The 18,702-nt window shown below is 40.1% G+C and overlaps 1 protein-coding gene across 5 annotated transcripts in view; it reads left to right on the forward strand.

Moving 5' to 3' along the window:
- The window catches only part of rbfox3a (RNA binding fox-1 homolog 3a), a 363,663-nt gene that overhangs the window by 231,689 nt on the left and 113,272 nt on the right, over nucleotides 1-18,702 (forward strand). For all 5 annotated transcript variants that reach the window (XM_043253944.1, XM_043253939.1, XM_043253938.1 and 2 more), the window contains one exon: nucleotides 981-1,102. In XM_043253944.1, coding sequence (XP_043109879.1) covers nucleotides 981-1,102 — 122 coding nt within the window. The remainder of the gene's footprint in view (nucleotides 1-980; nucleotides 1,103-18,702) is intronic.

Raw genomic sequence — 18,702 nt, forward strand, 5'->3', positions numbered from 1 at the left:
AGTCCGCTCTCAGACTGAGGGAATGGGGATTTTTTTTTTTTAGCTGAACTGCTGGGATATGGTGTGTGTGTGTGTGTGTGTGTGTGTGTGTGTTTGTGTGGTGGGGTGTGGTGTGGTGTGGTGTCAGAGTCATGTTTTCTTTTTGTGAGTACCGATCATTGTGTGTGTGTGTGTTACCCAAAGGAGGTTGAATGCAGCTGTTAGTTTGCTTTGCTGTGTAAGCAGGGCTGACCCCACTGTTGATCACATGCCAAGCTCCTACTCTTCTACAGCAGAAAGAATGTGTGTTTATGGATGTGACGTGTTCAGATCGTCAGAGAAATATTTGTGTTTTTCTTGATTTGGAATTATGTGGAATCAAAAAAAAAATCTCCTTCATCTTTTTCCCCCTTCTCTCATCCTTATTTTTCTTTACATTTGTTATTTCTTTTTTTTTCCTTCGTTCCTTGATTCTTGATGTTTTTTTCTTTCCATTTCATACATTATACATTATTTCCTTCTTTTTCTCTCTCCCTGCTTCTTTCTTTCCTTTCTTCTTTCCGTAGTTTTTCCTTCATGTATTATGTCCATTCCTTCTTATCCTACTCTATTTTCATTTCTTGTTTCTTTCTCATTTTTTCTTCATTTTTTACAGTTTTGTATGTTGTACTTCGTTTTTCCCTTCCTTTCTTTTTTCTCCTTCCATTTGTTTGATTTTGCTTTCCCTTTTTTAATTCTTTCTTTCTTTCTTTCTTTCTTTCTTTCTTTCTTTCTTTCTTTCTTTCTTTCTTTCTTTCTTTCTTTCTTTCTTTCACTTTTACTCCTTTTCTTCCTTCCTCCTATTTCCATTTTTCTTCTGTCTTTCCATTCTACTTCAATCGGTTATTTCGCTCTACTTCTCTCCTACCTTCATTTCTGTTATTAGAACATTTATTAGAGCATATATAGTCATTGAATATTGCTGTTTGTTCCTTATGTATCTATTTTCTTTTCTTCTGCAGAAACCAAACCAGGAAACGGGCTGTGTAAAACAGGAAGCATTGCTCTCTTTGGAAACGTAGTGTACAGTGGGCTGCTGAACGATCACTTCTGGCATTTCGGGGTGCCCCTTGTCACAAGACTGGTAAGTGGATGCCTTCTTTGTGTTTTCAAAATTGGTGGCATGGTTGGCACAGCCTCGGTGCTCCCTTTGCCACCACAGGATCTCTTGCCGGCAGGTGGAATTTGGCATCAGTTGTGTTTTGGCGGCAGGACTTGAACCAGAGGTATCCATTTTTCATACAGACCAGTGTGGCAAGGTTTATTTTAGCTTGAGCTCTGACAGCTACGCCCAAACGCAGAGAACAGCGGTAGAAAGGGAATAGGGATGATCTCGCAGCCGCACGTCATGTTCTCCTTCCTGATTTCCCTGTCTGCCTTCTTTCTCAATGATGCAAGATCTAAATGAGTAGATAATGCATTGGCATATGATGTGTCTGTTTAAGAACTGAATATTAGTTGGCTACTCAAGTTTTAATTAAACTGTAATCTTAGCGCATGTCAGTGCCTCTGTCTTATTATGAATTGATAAATATTGATGCTCCGTCTTCCTCTGAAATATGTCAAACAGTATTAGCATACAGGCAGGCAAGGACAGGGAGAAGGCAGAGCTGGAGCAATTTACTGCCTTATACTCGATTAAGATAAAAAAGGATTTGGAGGATCAGAAGTATAAATCTCTGAGGGTAACTTGTTTTTCGCTGCTTTCCCAATTGAGCGTGCAGACGTGTTTCAGACGAAAACTTTAGCCGCAGAATTGGGATGTAGTTCAACTGCTGTCTGCTGGGAGAATGTAGCATCATTTGATTCTGGTCGGAATGTTGAGATTCGTCCATATATCAACATGATCATTATTTGTTATGGTTGTCTTAAATCTGTTTCAAAACAAACACATTTCACTCGGTTTTTTCCAACACATGAAAAGGAATGCTGCTTGACTTTGTGTTTCATGCAGCTGAAACTTTAGTTTGTCCTTACTAAGGGGTCAGGGGTTTGCTGGTTATCATGGCCCTTCTAGCCCTTACTCGTAGATGCTTATACACTATTCTGTGGGCAAGAACCTTGAGAGACATTTAAAAGTAGCCATTTATAATTACTAAATGTGCTATTTGCCAGCAACATATAAATCGTGAGCATTTCATTATATTTAATTTGTTTTTTTTTACCAGCAGTAGGATTTTTGGATGGCCCTATAAAGTGTAAAATGAGATATTTGTGCCTTTCCACCTTCCCTTCATGTCACAGCTCAAGATATTTGTTAGTAAATGGCTTGGGACCAGATGGTTTGCTTCCAAGCTGGTTTAGTTAACCTTTTAGTCTGGCCAAGCTGGTGTTTAGCAGGATAGCTATTTGATCTCCCAGCCTGACCAGCTAATGAAAGTGCAAAGTTCAGCAAGACCATTAAATAAGCTTAGGCTGGTTTAAGATGACTTTAAGCTGGAAATGGACTGCTTATTACAATATAGTCCCATTTGTCTTTACTGCTGGTGAATAAGACTGTTAGAACACCATGAGTGACATTCTAAATTCCACTGACTTTTTGCAGCACAAGTAGAAAAGATTTCTTTTTTTGTTGAATGTATTTAAGTAGTAAATCATTTATAGTCCAATGCCTAATTTGGCTTTACAATATTTACTTAATTTAGATTGAATGTCGGTTGCTGTAGCCGGAAGGCTCAAAGCAATTACGTTTTTCCAACTTTTACTTTTCCCAAACTTTAATTTTACTCTACACTTTTGGAGATAGGAAATTCTACTAATGGCATTTGGAAATACAATGCTTCAAATAGCCAAAGCACGTTTAGCGTTTAAGTGCACTAGCATGCTACTATAAATGAGTTCTGCCTCAAACCGCATTCCTTTTTGACAAATTAAGTAAATTAGTCAGTGCCTCTGTAATCAAGCGCAACGGCGCCTTGCCTTTTATCCTCTTGTTTTTTGATTAGTCCATACTTCCATGCATGTCACTTCCTGTACCAGTTTGGTCACTGGAATGTGCTTTTAATGAAAATGGACTGGCACGGCGATCCGTTCCTCAATCCCCCCACTAAACTCCGCTGCAGACGCTAAACTGCACCTTAACCAGATTAAGTCGCTTGAACGTGTTTGGAGAATCGAGCCTCCCCAACAGATGGAGCGAAATGGAGGGCGGTTGTTTTTGAATTAGGTCTCCCTCGATTTTCCTTGCCGGGTTAATGAATAAATGAACTGGCGCGGTAATTGGAAGGGAGTGCGTTCGGAGAGAAGGAGAGGAGCATGCAGCTCCATTGAGTTTATGGAGGCAGAAATGATGACGTTGGGTAAAGCACTGATGAGGAAGGTATAGCTCAGTGGGGCGAACATGCCTGATAGAGTGTGTGTGTGTGTGTCTGCACAGAAGGGAGGACTCGACTTCATTATAAGGTGCTTTAAGTGCGACACGCTGTGATTGTATCGTCTTCTTTCTAAACAAAGGCAGTGGAGGGCAGGTACAGGGGACAAAGGAAACGCAAACGTCCAATAGCCGTCGCACGGACGTGCACATACTGCTGAATCCTATCAGACTGCGCTCAGAGCCGAATTTCAGCTTTTCAGCAGAATGTGTGTAATTGATAGCACTCTGGGGCTGCTCAGGCCTTGGCAGCACGCAAAACGAACGCAAACCTCCAAAGACAGAGACTTTTAATATCTGGCAAGCTCGCACAGCGTGGAAGCTTGACTCTGTGTGGCGTGTAGATGTATTGCTGCTCACTTTTGGGTTGTAGAAAGGGGGTTTAAAAAAAAGGGAATCGCTCGTTTCTGCTCCTGTCGAATATATTCCAAGGCTTGCACTATTTCCAAGACCTGCTGCGCTTGCGGCCAATATGGCGTCCCAGATGTGTTCACCTGCCGTTGGCAGCGGCCAGCTCCTAATTAAGACAGTCTGGCTTGGCCACCGGCTCAGCCTGGGCCTGCTCAGACCAAACCTTGCCCATCTGCCCTGCTTAAAGAAGAAAAATACCACCTTTACACTTCACGCCGCTTGACATCTATACTCAGGTGGGGCGTAGAGGGCGTTAGTTGCTGCAGGCAGGGTGAGGTGTACGTGACTGTGTGCGGATAAAGCGAACAGTTGTGCTAAATGCGTGTAATGCATCTGGCTTTTTTCTTTATTCTTCCATCTGTATGTACTTTTCTTTCTTTGCACTGCATCTGAGCGAAGTGTGTAATCGCTAACAAGCTTGTGCCACATTTTTAGACTCTGCGTCACATCTCGGCACAAGCCCATAAGCCTGGAGAAAGATCAGGCGAGACATGGAGATCAAACCCATGGATCGGGCCAACAGACAACTGTACAGCACAACACCGGCATTAAATATTGACTAAACGAATCGCGAGTCGGGGGAGTAAGAGAACACGACAAGGAGCATAACCAATTCAGGGCTCTGACTTTTTCCCTCCTTCTTCATCTGAGAGAAAAGGTTTCTTGTCTCTGTAATGGAAAATGACGTCCCCAGGGCAAGTCGTCCTCCGAGTGCTTAACCCGAACAAGCAGCACCCTCGGCATGCTGGGGAAAAACAGTGTAGATAGTGCCAGAGAAGGAATGGGAGACAGAGAAAAGAGTATTTTGGATTTGAGAGAGAAAGGGAAGCAAAGAGACAAGAGAATAGCAAGTGGACAGGAAGAACAACAACAGTAGGGGAGACTGGGGCTAGTTGTCACACAGCTTTCAGTAACAATTTTTTAAATATGTTTTAAGTCAAAAGTCCAGTTATGTAGTGTATATTGATTTTAAACATTTAGGTAACAAATGTGTTTACTCAATAATTGTATTTAATTAATTTTCATTTCAAAGAGAGTTGGCGCATTTTTAAATTGTGTAAAGATTTCATTTAATTTATTTATATAATAACAGGTTGTTTTTATATAAATACATTTCAGGCTGTAAAAGTAGTGAACTAATTTTTTTTTTCTGTCAACCATAATGCTGAAAATATTCAATAGTGTAGATAAAAGACTTACTGTATGTGTATATAGAAAATAAACCTTCCCTGATAATTATCGACTGTGTAAAAAGTTTAACTTGCCCTAGAGTTCCTATATTGTGCAGTACACTGCAAATCAAACTAAAAGATATTTATTGTTTAGTTTTCATTTGCATTTGCTAGTGACATTAACCTAAAGACATTTAAAGAAGTGTTTGATGCTCAAATCTGCCCATTCTCCTAAATTATTTTTCACTTTCAGACGTTTTTCCTTCAACTCTCTTCATATTGTTAAAAACAGTGAACAGTAAAGATCAGTCATCTCACAGGCCGCTCTTTTTTGACTTATTTATGATACTGACTTGAAATAGACTTCATGATTTGATAAGACAGTTTCTTTAATGCAACTTGAGATTCTTTTATTGCTTTACTGTGAAAGTCAGTAAGAAAAAGAAACTCATTGAGGTTTGCATGTTTTTAGATTACAGTCCTGTTCAGAAGTTTGCATAGTCCTTGCAGAAAAAAGAAAAGGGGTCATAAAAATTGCAATTTTCTTTCTGTCCTTATTAAACTATTTAATGTAACAGATATTTACATATATTCAACAAGACTAAAAAATAGCTGAAGTTACATGAATTATTTTGTTTAAAAGTTTGCACATTTTTGTTTTTTAATATTGTATATTGCCCAGGGTATCTATTTAACATGATTTTGATGTGTAAATTGCATTAATATTTTTTTTCTTGTGGAATAAACTTTATAATTAATGCAGCTTCTTAAGGGCAATACTAAATAAAATAACAATCTCCTATGTAGTATTTTTTAAATGCTATAGAATTTGCAAGGGTTATGAAAATTTTACAGAAGGAGGTACTGGATGTACATTTATAAGCATAACTGTATATAATAAAATAAAAACCTTATTCATAATGATCTAATACCCCTGATCTTATCAGAACTCTTGCATTGATTTACTGCACAGATAAAATGCTCCAAAGCGCAATAAAAAATATGAACAGTCTCAGATGGCTGGAGTGCTTTGTTCTTATCAAGATAAAGTCGAATTAGCGTTCTCTCAAATTCACATATGAACATGCATCAGCACAGAGGTTAATATTTAAGAGCGCTGTAGCTGCCTGTTGGCAGTGTGTGTTTGAAATTGCTGAGACAGCTGAGATGTTAAACGGCAGTGTAACCCCCCCCATCAACCCTCCCGAAAGGCGCATGGCTGTGTATGCATGCACTTAGACGCTCAAACGACACACACACACATATACACACACACAAACAAGTCTTACGCTCTCACACGCACCAAAAAAAAGCAACCAAAAAGAGCAGCACGCAACCTGTCAAGCGATTCCCCCTGCTCTCCACCAGCGCATTCCGACTCCTGATTGGCTGAAAGCACAGCCGGAATCCTGCAAGCCCCTCTCCCACCGAAACCCCAGCCTCCACTCCCTCACTATCACAGAGAAAAAGATTGGTGAGAAAAAAAGAAAGAAAGGAAAAGACGGACACAAGTAAGAGCAAAAGGCATAACGTTGCACGCCGACTCGCCCTACCTAGTTTACTTACGCCTTTACCCCCGTTTGCCCGCCTCCGGTGGGTCTTTGTTGCCTCGGCGTCGCGTTGCACGACTTTTCATGAACAACAGCTGAGCATCGAGACCGAGCGAGCACTAGCCGGCTTCCCTCGGCAGCCGCCGCAGCATCAGCAGCAGCCAGGAGAGCAGACGCTCCTCTCTTCCCCTCCCCTCCCCTCTGCGCTCGGATGCTGAGCTGCTCCGTGGCTGTATCAGTGCCTGAAGTGTCAATGGACTCCTATCCCTGCGGAGGAACACAGCCTCACTGAAGGAATGCTGGGAACAGCTGCCAAACACCTCCTGGAGTGCCCGCTCTAGAACTCTCCCACTCGCCAATAAGACCCTGAACAGAACGACACGGGGCAGAAGACGTGCAGAGTGAGTGACGTGAAGAAAGCCACTTATGTGGTTAAAGGAAGGAGGAAAGTGAAAGGAAAGGAAGGAGTGAAGCGCCTTTGCCTTTTCCTGGTTTTCGTATCAGCTAGATTTGTTTTTTTTTCTTTTTCTGATTTTTCTTCTCTTCGTTTTTTTTTAAACGGATAGAGTGTCAACAGTTGTTGCTTCAACTTGTTTTATTTTCTTTCTGGACTGATCTGGGAAGAGCAAAGGACTTTCAAGCTCCACGAATCCAACCCTCACAGCCAGCTCTGCGCCCACCTCTCGCCCGTTTTTTCCATCTGTGAGTGCCCACCTGTCCTTGGCCGAAATGATGATGTACTTTTGGGTGAGTAACGCCTCTGCCGTCCATCAGGTTGGCCTTTATGCCATTGTTTCCCAACCCTGGACCTGCTGGGATAAGACGGTGTGCTTGTAGCATGCGATAAGCTTGCCCCCTCCTTTATCTCATTCTTTTTTTTTCCTACAGTTCTTCTAAGTTTATCTCTTCCACCTAAATACATACACAGATTTTCTCTCGCTCAGTTACTGCTTTGCATTATTTGCTTTCAGTCGGTGCAGTGTTTAATTTTCCTCCACTCTGAAGGGCCTTGTTCCGCAGGGCTGGTCCTAGAGGAGATGAGTATTCAGCCGTGGCTGTTCAGAATGGATAGTATTGATGCTCTTTTTGAGGACAGAGGATCATATGACCTGATTCTGCATAGCTCTGGCAATTTCTCAGCTCAGTGATGGGGAGTGTTCAAACTCACACAGCGAAAAGTGCATGTACGTTCACCGCTGTGTTATTAAGTCCCTATAGAGGAGTTTAAATGCCTTGGTATCTAGGTGCTTTTCTCTTTTATATGTTTTGAAGTAGTTTAGAATAGACTTTCACAGCACTTCTTTGTTGTGTAAGTCACTTAAACTTAGCATGTGTGTGTTTTTGCCACATTTTCACTGAGGAAAGAGTTGTAGGGGCCTTTTCGTGACAGTCTTCTGAATTTTGCTATGTATAGACATCATGGATAATTCTTGTAGGTTTCATTGCTTTTAGTATGTTGTTCCATGTAAAAAGGTTCAATTTAAAAAAAATATTTCAACCAAAAAATTTTTTAATTTACTAACTCACAGTGATCCATACCTGTATGACCATTGTTATAAAAAAGACATTTGGAAGAACTTGTTTTGTTCATATAATGAAAGCCAGTGGGTTCTAAAGTAACAATGCACAACAACGTTTATGGTCCTTATTGAGTTTTTTTGTAATTTTTTGGGGCCATTTTGGGGCCCATTTTTGAGTCCATCTCTTTTTTAAAATAGCTTTTCTATATAAATATTATAGTTCAAAATAATCAATAATTTCAAGGTGTTTTTGTTTTTTTGTTAGCATCTTGTTCCTTGAGATGTTGCATTAAATAGTAAAACATTTATTTTATTTTTTTTCTGAATGTAATTTTCGTCATTTTGAGACTTCAGCACAGTTGTTTTTAATATTTTAGTTTTTTAGTTAGACTGATGTGTCTTTGTTGTTTTTTCAGCATCTTGTACCACAGCTTTGTCCAGTAAAAGTAACTTTAACTCAATAACCTTATTCTGAAGAGCTCATTTTGAGTCCTTTGCAGTTGTTTTTAATTTATTTTTTTTTTCCACGCTCGAATGATGTCATTGATCATTTCAGCGTCTCATTATTTTTTTAGCATCCTGCGTCCAGTTAAAACAACTTCAATATCTTCCAAACACAACACCCTCATTCTGAACGGCCTCTTACTTTCACCTCTAAAAAATAATGAGGAGGTGAGGGGATGAAAGAACAATACGACGAGAGTGGCAGTGTCAAACTGTGCTGAAAATGGGCTTTTAGCTTATAGAAACCTTGCTATGCCATAAACCTGCTTCCCATCCAGCGTCCCGTTCTCTCTGCCTCACTCCCCGTCAGGGGCCAGATGAAAAGTGCGCGCTCGTAGATGTGGCAACCAGGATTTAATGATCGTCAGAAAGCAATCTCTCATCTTTTGAGCTGGCTGTGCTCTTTGATAGCGCCGACTGCCCATTAATCATTCCCCTTCATCACTCCAGTCTCATCCGGCCCAGCGCGGGGCAGAGGGTCTCCGCGGCTGCCATGCGCCCTCACGCAGACGGTACAGGCTGTGTCACAGGGGCCACAGGGGCCCGTTCTCTCTCGCAGATGTGCTTAATCTAATCTGAGCTCACTTTCTGATGGCCCGGGTGAGAAGAGAGATAAAATTTACCCCTGTCAGACATCCTGTAACTGATTAGCTCACACAGGCAGACTGACGCTTATTTCTGATGACAGATAGCTCTCCGTGTGTGTTTGCTGCTTTGTGTGTGTGCTTTCAGAAGTATTATTCCAAATTCTGAGCTCAGACTCGATGAGAGGGTGTGAATGTGTGTGGACAAGTTTTTTCTCACACTTTCAGTTAGGACATGACTGTGAATTTGCTGAACAATTACGGATTTAATGATATTACAGTGGCATGGAAATGAAAAAAGCAGAGGAAGACGGGGGAGAAGTGCTGCTCTGTCTGTTCAATAATAAATAATTGAGAGCTCAGAGCGAGGGACTTGTTTTTCAGCATGCATGTGTAGAGATGGAAGAGCATAGAGCTTTTGCCTGGTTTGAAACGGCACATTGGCCTGTTTTTATGCCCCCCAAGCCAGGACTAGCCTAAAACAACCTTTGCCATTTACTTTTAATGATCTGTGCTATTGCTACAGGACTGTGTTTCACATCAGCAACTTGTTTGTTTTCTGTATGGGTGGTCATGATACCACAGTATATACCGTTTAGCTTATGTTATCCTTAAAAAAGCTGCACATAAACATTAATATATAGTAAAATTAATCTATAATATATAACATCTTCTGTTTACTGTTTGTAAACCTTTTATTTTATTATTATTTTAGTTTTATTTTAATAGTAACTTGGTTCCAAAGTACTGATATTTTTACATCCGTAGCATGGGCAAATATGCTGTGATTTTAGCCCATCGAGTAAACCACCCACATTTTCCTGCCAAAAGTAATTGGTTGTCAGTTTTCGAATGGTTACGGTTCCCCTCTGATTCCAATGCTAAATCTAGTATAAGCATACAAAAACGTGCTTTAGCTTAAAAAATCCAGTTTATATATGCTTTTGAAGATACAAAAAGTTTTAACCGCGTAAAAGCCATGCTTGCTTTCAGAGCGTTGCGTATTCAAGCGGTGGCTTTCGGAAGCAGCGTCAATCAGCCATGTAATTCGAAGTGGAGAGCGGCTGCCGACGGTGTCATGTTGCTAAATGAAATGCTTGCGCTAATTTGTCACCACTTTAATTGATCTGTGTTCTCTAGTTGCATATTGTGTGTCCTGTAACATTTATCGTGTGTTTATTTCATCCAGCTGCTGTCTGACAGCCAGAAAAGTCTTATTCGCTCTATAATGTAGGGTCCAGTACAGTATCTGTAACGGAGTGACCTATAGTAGCACTTTTTTTTTTTTTTTTTTTTTTTTGTTAATCCTTTGTTCCTTTCTTTTCTTTTTTTCCGTTGAGCAGCTATTTTCAGCCGTGACATTTACAAATGCATGCCGAGCAAGTCTTGGTTTCTGTAAAGTCATTATTGTTGACCCCTTGGCTGTTTGTGTTTTTAAGTCGAGTGCAATATTGTCACCTCGGTTGCCAACAACTCAGCATCCAATGCAATCCGCTCTCGCCTCATCCTTCCCTCACTCCATCACTTTCTTCATCTCACTTCCTGCTGTCCTTTCTTTCTTTCTTTCACCCAGGGGCAAGACCATATATGGGCCAGGGTAACACTGGTCCTTTCAGTGAAACTACATATATAACAAATATAACCTATATAAAATAAAAAGACAAATTTGCACACAAATATTCATTGGTCACATACTTGCATAATGCTATTGTAGATATGTATATAATTTCAAGTAGAAAGACTTGTCTAATATGATTATGGTCAGTGTAAAAGTTTCCATCACAGTAATTATAACAATAAATGGGATACACAAATGTTTATCAGTAGTGTGCTCTGCATTAACTTTATTATTAATTAATATCTTATTATTTGTTACCGTTAGCCCTGAAAGTTTTTTTAAGAATTAGCCCTTTGAATTTGTATATTTAAAAGTATATTTATATGTTATATTTTCAAATTATTTTAATTTTAAATGCAATTTTTATTAATCTAATTCCATTTAATTTGATGTATCAGTGTTGTTATTGTTAACTAAAACTGAAGCTACTAAAATGTATTTTATTTCAGCCTTAACTCAATTAGGGCAACCAAATATAAAAAAAAAATTATGAAAAAATTCAATTAGATTAAAGTTGAAGAACTAAAATTACTAAACCTAAAACTGAAATAAAACAGCAAAAGGCATGTTTAAAGTTACTGAAAAATAAAAGAAACAATACTATAATAGTATATACATGCTAAAATGCTAAAACAAAAACATTAATTTAGAGCAGTATATTTTTAAAGTATATAATGTTTTTTTCAACAAATGTCCATTTCTCTCATATAGCCTAAAAATGTGGTAAAATTCTTCATTCCCAATGAGAAAACACATATATACATGAATATAGGTCCATGTCAGTAGTGCTTTCTGGCCTTGCCAGAGTTCTCTCTAGCTTCTCTTTTATCTGTCATTGACAATGTAAAGCAGTGGCATCATGTACGCTACGCATTGAAATGGTCAGGTGATCGAGATTAGCTAGAACTTCCTCTCCACGTCAACGAGCCTCTAGGGGCCTCGCTACCGGCACAGGGGTCCCTGCGGCTCCTCCCAGCTCCTCCTTCCGTCATGTGTAATCCCATCGCCTCACGCTGGCTCTTACACGCCCGTCACGGCCTAATCTTCTCCTCGCTGCAGATAAGACCATTAAACAGCAGAGCAGGAGAGGGATTTCTCCCCTGACTACAAAAGGGATTCACTCGCCAGAGAGAATCATGCTGTTCTGCAGATAGCAAAGAGAAAGAGAAGAAGAAACAGAAAGAGGACATGGTGGCTCAAGCTTATCACCCTTTGCTATTACATTAGCTGTGTTTACACAGGGTTTCCCAAGAAAAAGGTCATTACAGGGACGCTCCATTATCTTCCCCTCTCTTTCGACTTCCTCCGTTCTTTTTCTTTCTGAAGGTGTGAGTTTAAGGCATTATCCCCTTCACAGTTTAATGCCTGGCACCTTTCTAATGGTCTGTGGGAATGAGAGGTGAAGTGCGGGAGATCAGTGGCCCCCTGCAGATCCCGCTGGCTTCAGACGCAATGTGCTGAGCTTCGGATCTAAGGATCGATAGCGCTGTGGTTAGGCCACGAACGGAGGAGCCGGGTCACGCGGAGGGCTTCTGCATCCTCCGGCCAGAGAGAGAGAGAGAGAGAGAGAGAGAGAGAGAGAGAGAGAGAGAGAGAGGCTGACCGTAAAATGAACATAAAACAATGAGCATAATTACTCAAAGAGTTCCCGAATCAGCACGCGCCGACAGCTGACTTATTAGGGGGGATGTTGGCCATCGCGTTTTCCGAGGGCACATCCTCTAGTAAATTTTAGCGGAAGAAGTTTAATGAGGGTGTAGTTTGTTTAATAAGAGAATCTGATCTCTTTTTTACCTACAAAAATAATGAAATTAAAAAGAATGTACTCACATCATTTACTCACGTTTTCACACAAGTGAAACATTCTGTAAAAGTACACTATCGATCAAATGTTTGGAACAATTAAGATATTTTTATGAAAGACGTTTTTGAAAGAAGTCATCTATTATTGTGAAACATGTTACTATTTAAAAAGCTTAATTTTCGGCAGCCGTTATGCCAGTCTTCAGTGGCGCATGATTCTTATGAAATCATTGTAATATGATGCTCAAGAAAAATTGCTGAAAACTGTTTCAGATGCTTGATATTTGATATTTTTGTGCAAACCATTATTCACAACCATTTAAATATTTGAGGTAAGTGAGATTAAGAAGGAATGAAAAAAAATAAAGAAATGTATACTTTTATTCAAATGTGCCATAAAATGAATTCATAATGTTACGAAATAGTTACAAATAGCATGAGAGAAGTTTATCTTCTGTGTTCGATGTTACTTTTGCTGTTATACCATATATATATAATGATAATATAAATATCCCACAGAGCTGAAGCATCTAAAGGGCTACGTTCCTCTTCAGTTTGAGTGGCATGACACTTCTGGACTTCTCAGGATGAGGGACGAATCAGGAAAGCGCTCATGGGGAGTGTTGAGTTTAGTACAGAGCCAGGTACAGCTGTTGCTCTGCCAGCCATGGGTCATTAAGATACAGAGGGGACACACAGACTGTAAAACTAATGGCAGGACACTGACATTAACGTTATAGGTTATTGACCCATCTGAGGGGATTTATGGTGCAAATCAAGCGACAGTGTCAAACGGAATGGGAGAAATAAGAGCGTTTTCACACCCTGTGCCCACTCAGAACACAAGCACCAAACTCACAATCAATTCCCCGTGAATTTTACAAGACGACGCTCAAGAGAAAACCTCAAACTCCCGCCGGCAGTTCTCACACGCTTTTCTTTCTGTGACCCTTCCTCCCATCTTTCACTCACATTCTCGCTCTGTCTTTGCTCTCTGGTGTGTACAGGTCATGCAGAAAGGGATGTGCTGTTTGAAGTGTGTTGGCTCTTTTATTCCCTGCCCCTTTGTTTCCAGGACTCCCACAGCTTGACATGTCTCAGTTCACAGCCTGTGTGCAAGTGTGCCTGGACTTAAGTTGTGTGTTATGTGCACACTTCACCTGAAACTGAATAGTATATTAAAAGAGCTATGAATTTAACAATTATTACATTACATGGAGGTTTAATAAATTATGACGATTTTAATTTTGGGTGAAAACTATCCCTTTAAACCCACCTCAGCACAGTTGATTGCAAACTCACATTATTATTATTATTTTTTTTTTTTTTTATGTCAAACGTCCACATCTTTATCAAATCAACAACAACTTCAGTTCTCTCGGATTCACACCAAAACAACGATGGCCTTTCAATCAAGTAAACACCTTCGATGCAGTGCAATTCGACTCAATAGATATATTTTGTGGCAAGACAATGCAACATTGCAACTGTTTTTTGCAATCTAAATGTTTCGAGGTTAAACTGGGAGATTTTTTTTATCAAATACATCCTGTTCTTTTAAAGTGTCAAAGATAGTAATAAGAAATAGGAGAGCTTATCGAATCAGCATGTTAGAATGATTTTTAAAAGGATCACGTGACAGTGAAAATTCAGCTTTGCCATCATAAGAAAGAAAACTTAAAAAAGAAACTTAAAAATCTTACAGTCCCCAAACTTTTGAATGGTAGTGTAGTTGTAAATTCTAGGGAAACAGTAGAACTTTTACTGATGACAGTGTCTGTTTAGTGTAAGATATATGTGCTGTTGGAAAATGGCTCCATCTAAAATGCCTTTTAGATGGTCAGTCTCTAAATTATGGTTACAAATGCCTGGATTCATTCGGAGAAACATGCGATGCAGTGTAAAATACCCTCCGCTGTCATTTAGCCAAGTGCAAATAGAAAGGCCACTATATGTCACTTTTAGTGCGTGCCACTGAGCTCACTAGTTCACCACACTCAGAAGGTCTCGCAAGGCCAACTGAGGTTTTCTTTTTTCCAGCTGGCTGCTCCACTGGCCTAATGGGGTCTATCTGCAGGCCTTCAGTTTGGGTATGTTTGTCTAAAAGCCTTTTTAATGTCCTACTGTCCTGTTTTGGGAACAGGAAGCGAACAGGATAGATGCAAAAGGCTTTAAGGAAAGCGGAAGGAACTTGTTCAAAGAGAAGAGGTAGTTTTCAGGTAGTTTTTCTCCGCTTTGACTAATTGTTACAAGTTGGTAGAGGATATTTTTCAGCGATATCAGTTTCTCACTATCTTGTTCTCTCTCTGTGAGCACTTTGTGGATTTTACAGAGCAAGACTAGTGATGAGAGCTGTAAGGCAGTATCAGGGAGTTTTGAAAACATGGGAGTTAATGAAATATTGGCGATCTTGATATGCCTAGCTCTAAAATATGTTATAGGCTAGAAGCTGTTCTTTTTGAATATTCTATATTAAAAAAATGTCATATTTGAGTAATGGAAAAGACATGTAAAGTCGACATAGGAACGCTGTAAGTGCTCCAACCTTTGCATTCTTCCTTTACATTTCTCTTTTTAACTTATATGAAATATGTTCAAAATATGCCCTCCCCCTCATTTTTTCTAGTGACCACACAATAAAACACTGACCTAGGCTGTGTGATCATTTGGTGCAAAGGAATGCATTGTTTCGTTTTAAAATCTTGTTTTAAACATCGCTCAGGCCTTAAGAAATGATATTGAGCAGGCAATTTTTAAAAAGGTTAAAAAACAGAATAAACCCTTCTTTTCCCACATATCTCTGAAATGAGGAAAATGTCAGCCTGTCATAACACAGCCTAAATAGACAGACAGGTGTTTTTCCTCACATCGTAGTCACCGCTTATTGTACAGCACTGCTGATTGGCAGCATTTCTGATCTAACGCTGATGCTTTGCGGGTCAGATCTGTCTTTTTAACCATTGCATGGAACAGACACATTCCCATTTTGATCAGCCAGAACCTGCTCTTTACTATCCATCATCATCATCATCATCATATCAATTTGAACTTTGGTAAATGCCCAAAACTTTCAAGCGGAACATACTTTTACTGCTGGAGATCTATTGATTGCTCAGCTGGTTTTACGGAAACGGTCTGCCGTGTTCCCGTCCTCCCCACGTCTCTGACAGAATGATGCGGCTGTGTGCGCATCACCTTTCCCTTCTGCGAAAAGTGACTGGAAAAACGCTTTTTTCACTGTTTGATTTAAGGATTCTCCGAGAGCCTTTAAAACTGTGCAACTTCCCTCAAACAAGTCCTTTGATTCAGCGAATCCACAGTGCCGCAGCCTCTCCTGAGAGGAGGATCTTTTCACCCATAAGCACATCTAATTGAATTAAAGCACGTACCCTGTTGTTCTTGCCTGATTGAAAACAAGCGTCTTCCATTAATTCAATAATGAGATTTAGTCCAAATGATTGTCCTATTAGACACGAACCCTCATTCGCCACCCGTTCGTTCGACTTCACCTCAATGTGCCCTGCTTGCACCTCACAGGTAATTATGTCGGAATTAATGTCATGTGTAGTAATTGGATTCCAAAGCAAAGATACCTCATAATAGCACTTGTAATGAGGAAAAACCAGCAGCATAGAAATTCAGTATTAGAACATGAAGCAATGTTGGCACACCGGATAAGGTGCAGAGGCCGTCCTAATGAATAGGCTCTGTATGGGGTCATCCTTTGATCATAGGACCTCAAAGAGCACCCGTTCTAAGTGAATCGCAGCTTGTGACATTGTGTGATAGACAATCAGGGAAATGGCTGCTTTTGCCTTATAACAAATTGCTTTGCAAACACCACAATTGCTATAGTTCTGCAAAGATGTGTGATTTGAAACCACCACTGTTCTGTTATTAGGCACACAACCAAACACGCAGCTGATATATAATGCAGTCTTATTATAAATATTTCTCTTGCGATTTATTGCCTGCACAACACGCTTTAAACAAATAGATATATAGAGAATGCAGTTAGCAGTGCTTGCGAGGCTCAAGTGCATTAATATTCCTGAAACATTTTAGCTACCCGTACATATTCATTTTCTTCAGTGGATTCAACCCAAACTGCTTAACTTTGCTTTGTACATAATTCCAAGTGTTTTTTTGGCAAACTTTAAATTTACTTAGTGTATTTACTTGTTAAAATGAAGCAGCGGTAACTTCATAATATTATTTGCACGCTGAATTGTGATTGGTCTTAAGTATATTTGCATACTGAATTGTGAGTGTTTTTTTCTTTTTAGCCATCTCTCTCCGCCTTAACGCTGTTGTGTTGTGTGTTGGTTACACAGCCGACATAAAACAAGACACTTGCTGACTGTCGTTATAACAGCAAAGTAGCATTTCATTTAGGCAGAAGCAAAGACTCAAACTTTAACGCAATTCTTTTCCTGCTTTGCAAGCACTGGTATTTCCTTCAGGAAATGCAAATCTAGTTTTTTTTTATTGCTGTCCGTATCAAGAACAGTATTATTTCATTTGCTGTTGTCAGTGTTGTGAGGTGCTATTCAATAGTTCATTGACAGCATGACACAATGTGTATTTTTCATTTTCATTTCTTTCCTTCAGTCTTTTTTCCTTCCTTCGTTCTTTTTTCCTTCCTTCAGTCCTTTTTACTTCCTTCTTTCCACCCATCATTCTTTCTTTCTTTCTTTCTCTCTCTCTCTCTTTCTTTCCCAATTCAAATCGTACAATTGTTTAGAACTGGCAGCGAGAGGACAGCAAATCAGCGAGCGCTTGTTCCCAAGTTAAAGACGCTCGTCTGAAACATGTTTGACCTTTTCGGCGTGTGTGGGAGAAGCAGACAGACCTCAGTGTACGTCCAGGGACCCACCGCAGCTACCCAGGGTAAAGCAGCTGACCAGAAACAAATAGAAAGAAGCAGCAATCATTTTGCTGTGCTCTGCAACTGTTAGAATTCGGCCCATCATCATTCTAGCTATTTAAATTTTAATGCTGTTGCTTCTCTGAGCTGCCAGCGAGGCAGGACCGCTCTCGGTGCAGCGGACACAGTTCGTTTGTTGCCGTGTTTCTGCTCGTCACGTGCGTGCGCTTGGTTTTCTGTGTTTGGACTGTTAAATTGCGCTCATAAACACGTATGAGTGAGGGTTTTGTTTGATACTTTAATTAACAGACTCTTCATCCGCATACGTCCAAGCATACAAAAGCAGCGTTCACGTTTTTCCCAGTGAAATTTCACACTTCTAATTTCTCCCCCACCTTTCCTTTCCCAGCTCATTAATATTTAAACCCACACCTTCAGCAAACTCACAAAAAAGTGGGAAAGGGGATTGTGTTCTCAGGGATCCCTTAATCCCCAGAATTAGCAGTTTAATAGCAAGGAGCCATTTGTAGATTAGAGAGATCAGGCTCGCGGGACCCTCCTTTATACTCACTACTTAAATACTTAGAATTCTAATGCAGCTACAAGACCCTGTTTAAAGTCGCCCTTTAAGACCTCCCTCTGTCCCCCTCGCGCCGTCACAAAGACTCTGAGAGGACTTCGCCAAGAGGTCGTGGAGTGATACTTTAGCGCGTGCGTTCATTTTTGTGTGTGTGTGTGTGTGTGTGTGTGTGTGCACGCGCCTGACTAATATTCAATTTCATAATGCATTTCATTGAAATAACTACATTTGGGACTCTGGGAGAGCAGAAAAGCCTTTAATTTGTAATCATACATATGTATACGGCGTGCCTAATCCTCACACTGTTAATGTCTTATTTTCATTTTTCACACAGCTAATTTGCCATTCATTCCTCATTCCTGTAATGTGTGGTAAACAAGCCTTCTTTTGGGGCAGGAATTACTGCTCTAACAGCTTGAGGAAGCCGGATCAAACAGTCGCTATCTCGCCTCATTTTCATATAATTTGCCCGAGATGACAACTGTCTATTTTAGCCGGATGAGATAAAGTCTGATCCAGGCAAGGCAGTGTGTTTTTAATAATCATCTGGCTGGAAGTAATTTAGTCTTATGCTTGTGTGGAGATTGTATCTTTGTATTATGGGCTCAACCAGTCTAAACATACAGGATTAGCATGAACCCGGTGAAATTGTCTTTAGAGGTGGACCCCTGACGTGATCAAAACCAATAAACGTTGCCTTTTTTG

The sequence above is a fragment of the Puntigrus tetrazona genome, chromosome 12 (genome assembly GCF_018831695.1).
Source record: "Puntigrus tetrazona isolate hp1 chromosome 12, ASM1883169v1, whole genome shotgun sequence".
NCBI lineage: Eukaryota > Metazoa > Chordata > Actinopteri > Cypriniformes > Cyprinidae > Puntigrus > Puntigrus tetrazona.